Source organism: Pteropus vampyrus, unplaced genomic scaffold, assembly GCF_000151845.1.
Source record: "Pteropus vampyrus isolate Shadow unplaced genomic scaffold, Pvam_2.0 Scaffold83, whole genome shotgun sequence".
NCBI classification, from domain to species: domain Eukaryota; kingdom Metazoa; phylum Chordata; class Mammalia; order Chiroptera; family Pteropodidae; genus Pteropus; species Pteropus vampyrus.
The window spans coordinates 3,869,137-3,873,338 of record NW_011888864.1 but is presented as its reverse complement, the minus strand read 5'-3'; the positions used below and the strand labels follow the sequence as shown (position 1 = coordinate 3,873,338).

The following is a 4,202-nucleotide window of genomic DNA, read 5'->3' as shown; positions in this document are numbered from 1 at the left end:
CCCCCACCATTTAGTTGAATACCTCTATGTGAGTGTTTGGGTATCTGTACATGTATCAGATATACATTTATTTCTATATATATATCTGTGCATCATATGCTCCGGTTATCTATTGCTTTGTAACTTAGTGGTATGAAAATGGTCATTTATTATCATCATTTCTCACTTTTCTGGGAGCTGATGAACTCGGCAAGGCATTCCCTCTGAGTGACCCTCATGTAGATGCAAACAGACTGTAGCTGGGGCTGGAGTCTCCTCAAAGGCATCCTCTCTAAAGTGTCTGGTGATTGACACTGGCTGTCAGCCAGAACACCAGCCTGTGCCTGTGCCCTCTCACTTGAGCTCTTTCACAGTGTTCTGGGAGGAGGCATCTCAAGAGGAAGTGCCAGGCAGAACCTGTGTTTCCTCTTCTAGTCAGCTTTGGAAGTTGTGCATCTTCCCTTCTACCACATTCTTTACAGGTTAATTAAGGCTAGCTCCTATTTAATGAGAGGGGAATTAGACAAGATGAGTGTCAGAGAACCTGTGGACATGTTTTAAAACCATCACCAAACATTTTAATGAATAACATTTTTCAAATTGAGATTGTACTGTATATAGAAGTTTTTTTAAAAAAATTTGAAGTTTCGCTAAATAGATAATATTCTTTGATTTCCAAGTTAACTGTTTCTTGTATGTTCATATGATTTTGGTACATACTGGTAGAAGACTTTTGAACTAAAACTGCAGGATCCCGCAACTCATGGAGATTCTGTATTATTAATATAGCAAATAATAGCAATTTTAGGAAAGAACTTGGATATTGTGTTCAGAAAGACGTGCATTTAAGTGCAGGCTCTGATGTTCACTAGCTGATCTTAGACAAATTAATTTCACTAAGGCTTTATTTCCTTTTTTTTTTAAACAGAAATAATATTGACGCCTTCCTTACAGGGATGTTGATAGCATAAGTAGGGGAAAGCGTGGGAAACTCTGACCATATGACTGTCCTGTCATAAGGGCTTGCTGGTTTGCACACACATACAACATACACACATACATATAGGAAAGCAAATTGTTTTATTTTATTTACTGATGAAAAGTTTTAAAGTACTTTTGGTAATAAGTTAAAATTTTAAAAAGTTTTGCTTTTCCATGTCTATGAAATAGCTCACTTTTTACTTTGATTTTAGGTAAGAAGCAAAATAAAAATAATCTAATTAAGGGAATTTTAAATATTATTCAAATTCATAAGGCTCATCCTTGCCTCAGGGCCTTTGCACTTGCTGTTCCTTCAGCCTGGGATGCTCTGTTTCTGAAAAGCTTTTTGGTGTCTTTTTACATCTCTGCTAAAGGTCACTTTTTTAGTGGGGTCTTCTCTATCAGTTTTTCTTCTTTCTATTCTTTTAATCAAACTCTTATAAGATTAACCTGCTTTATTTTTTTATTGTTATCTTGTTTATTTGTTTATCATGTCTTCTTTTGCTCCAAAGAGTAGGGACTTTATCTGGCATGATCTCCATAGTACCCTAGCACCTAGAATATTGCCTGGTACATTAGAGGTGCCTGGTAAGTATTTTTTCTTTTGAATGAGTGGACACATTTCTTCATTTGCCTATTCACTGTGATACCTATTGCAGATTATGTACAACTGTGTTTAGCGTATTATAGATTATGTAGAACTCTGTTTATGATACAAACAAAACATCTTACAGCAAATAGCATTAAGCATATGAAATGTAAATTTCATGGTGTTGTGTTTTACTTGTTACAGGAAGAGTTGTTTCAGAATCCTCGTGCAGTAGATATTGAATCTGAAGACTTCTGCAGCCTGCCCCCTGAAATCAAGCATGAAATCTTGACTGATATGAAAGAATTTACTAAGCGAAGAAGAACATTATTTGAAGCAATGCCAGAGGTGAAATATACAACAGCCATTAATGTGTAGAATTGACAACTGCAGCACAATTTTTCTTCAGCTAAAAGAGAAAATTGATAAGCATTACTTATACAATATCTGTTTTCAGTAAACAGCATTTATGTGTCTCAAGAGATCCTATGAAACATCATATATTTATAAGTTTGAACTTAAAAATGCTTACTCAAAAAAGCTCTTCTTGATTTTCCACCCAAAATCAGGTCTTGTCTCCTGCTCTGTGATGTCCCTATAGTTCTTAGCACCCAAATATGCCTCCCTTACTCTCCTGTATATTTTCAGCACCTAGGACAGTATCTTTCACATAGCAAGTACTCAGTATATGCATAGTGGTTTAATTCTTAGGTTAATTCGTAAAGTTATTTTAACCCATAGTATACATTATAAAATACTCGTAGTAATATAGAACCTAATCGCACTGGAAAAGTTTGTTCTAACTGGAAATTTCAGGTATCTCTCTGCTGCTGGGTTAGAAATGCAGTCAGATCTCCATCTTCCCTCTCCCTCTTTCTGGACAATGGCACTTAGGAATTTAGTGCTAAATTTCTTAACTTAGAGCATCTGATGATGGCTCCACAGCCACAGAAGCCTAAAGTGGGGTATTGTGTGGAGTTGGATTTCGTCGAGCATGTCACCTAATCATGCTACACCATTATTACTGTTTCTAGTTGGTGAATGAGTTTTGTTTTTCTTTCTACTGCTGCCACCTATTATTTCTAAAATCATTTTCCTTTAACTCACTGTAGGACAGATTACAAATTTTTGCAGCATTGTTACTCCTAATGAATGGATGTGGTATTATTTTTTTATAGACTTTTGAACATTTCTTAAATTGATACCAAATATATGAAAAAAGGCAGGAGATATTTATTTTCCCATCACTCCTTTCTATTTTTCCATAAAGAATGTGGACATAGGAAAATGCTAAGGTGTACAGAAATGATATACAAAAGACAGAAGTAAATTTATTTTCATTTCAGGGGAAAAATCCAAGCTTAGTCTGTCAACTAGGCATTTTATTTCTTGAGTGTAAAAGGATCTTTGGCTGGTCTTTGAAGAAATAGAACTTGGTTTCTTTAAACAACAATGGGAAGGAATGGGAGAAAGATTTACTCTACTTTATTCTCTTTCTGCCACCATAGAGCCTGTGAGGTCGGTAGACTAGAGTTTACAGTTTCTTCATTTTTGGAATGGAGATAATGATATTTGTCTCATCAGTGGTTGAGAATAAAATGGGATAATATATATATAAAAGCAGGTAGAGGAATACCTTACACAGGAAATGTTTTATAAATGTTAACTATTATTAATAACAGTGATTGCTGTGATTTATTGTGTGTCTCTTATGCACCCGGGACTGTGCTGTGTACTTTACTTGCATATTTACTTGATTTCTAGAAAGTTTTCCATTAAGCCATAATCAAAATGTCACAGTGCCTGGCATTTACATGCTTAATACACATTTTTTGAATCAATGATTAAATCATAAACAGTCTTTTCCATCTTCCAGCAAAATCCACGGTTTCTGTTTCTTCTACCCAATTCTTTTATTTTAAAGATTATATTAAGTTATAGTTTTTCCCTAAGTATTCAAATTTTACTTTTATGAGTGAAAATACTACCAGTGGAAAAAATCAATTGCAATATGGTAATATTATCTGTATTTAATATAAAAATTTTATTTATTTTGCTTTAGGAGTCCAATGACTTTTCACAGTACCAGCTCAAAGGCTTACTTAAAAAAAACTATCTAAACCAACACATAGAAAATGTCCAAAAGGAAATGAATCAGCAACATTCTGGACAAATCCAAAGGCAATATGAAGATGAAGGGGGCTTTTTGAAGGAGGTAGAGTCAAGGAGAGTGGTCTCTGAAGACACGTCACATTATATTTTGATAAAAGGTATTGGACACTATCACTTATTTGATGATTAAAGACCAAAAATACATTGTATCTCTGAAGTCTGTAAACTAGGAGTGCCCGACCCTTGGGTTGTGATTGGTTTCAGTCCGTGTCCTGTTAGGAACCAAGTCACACACCAGGAAGTGAGCAGCTGGCGAATGAGTGAAGCTTCATTTGTATTTGTGGCCGCTTCCCAGCGCTAGCATCGCCGCCTCAGCTCCACCTGAGATCATCAGGCATTAGATTCTTAAAGTAGCACCGGTCCGTGGTGCCAAAAAGGTTGGGGACCACTGCTATAAATTACCATCTCTGGGTAATATTATGACGTCCTACCTATGCAATAGTAATTGTATGTAGTCATTAATGGAATTGCCTACTATTTT

General features: G+C 35.4%; 1 protein-coding gene across 1 annotated transcript in view; it reads left to right on the top strand.

Moving 5' to 3' along the window:
* The window catches only part of LOC105294165 (DNA repair protein complementing XP-G cells-like), a 58,143-nt gene that overhangs the window by 34,546 nt on the left and 19,395 nt on the right, over positions 1–4,202 (top strand). The window contains exons 16-18 of the mRNA XM_023532437.1: positions 233–461; positions 1,554–1,897; positions 3,612–3,819. Coding sequence (XP_023388205.1) covers positions 233–461; positions 1,554–1,897; positions 3,612–3,819 — 781 coding nt within the window. The remainder of the gene's footprint in view (positions 1–232; positions 462–1,553; positions 1,898–3,611; positions 3,820–4,202) is intronic.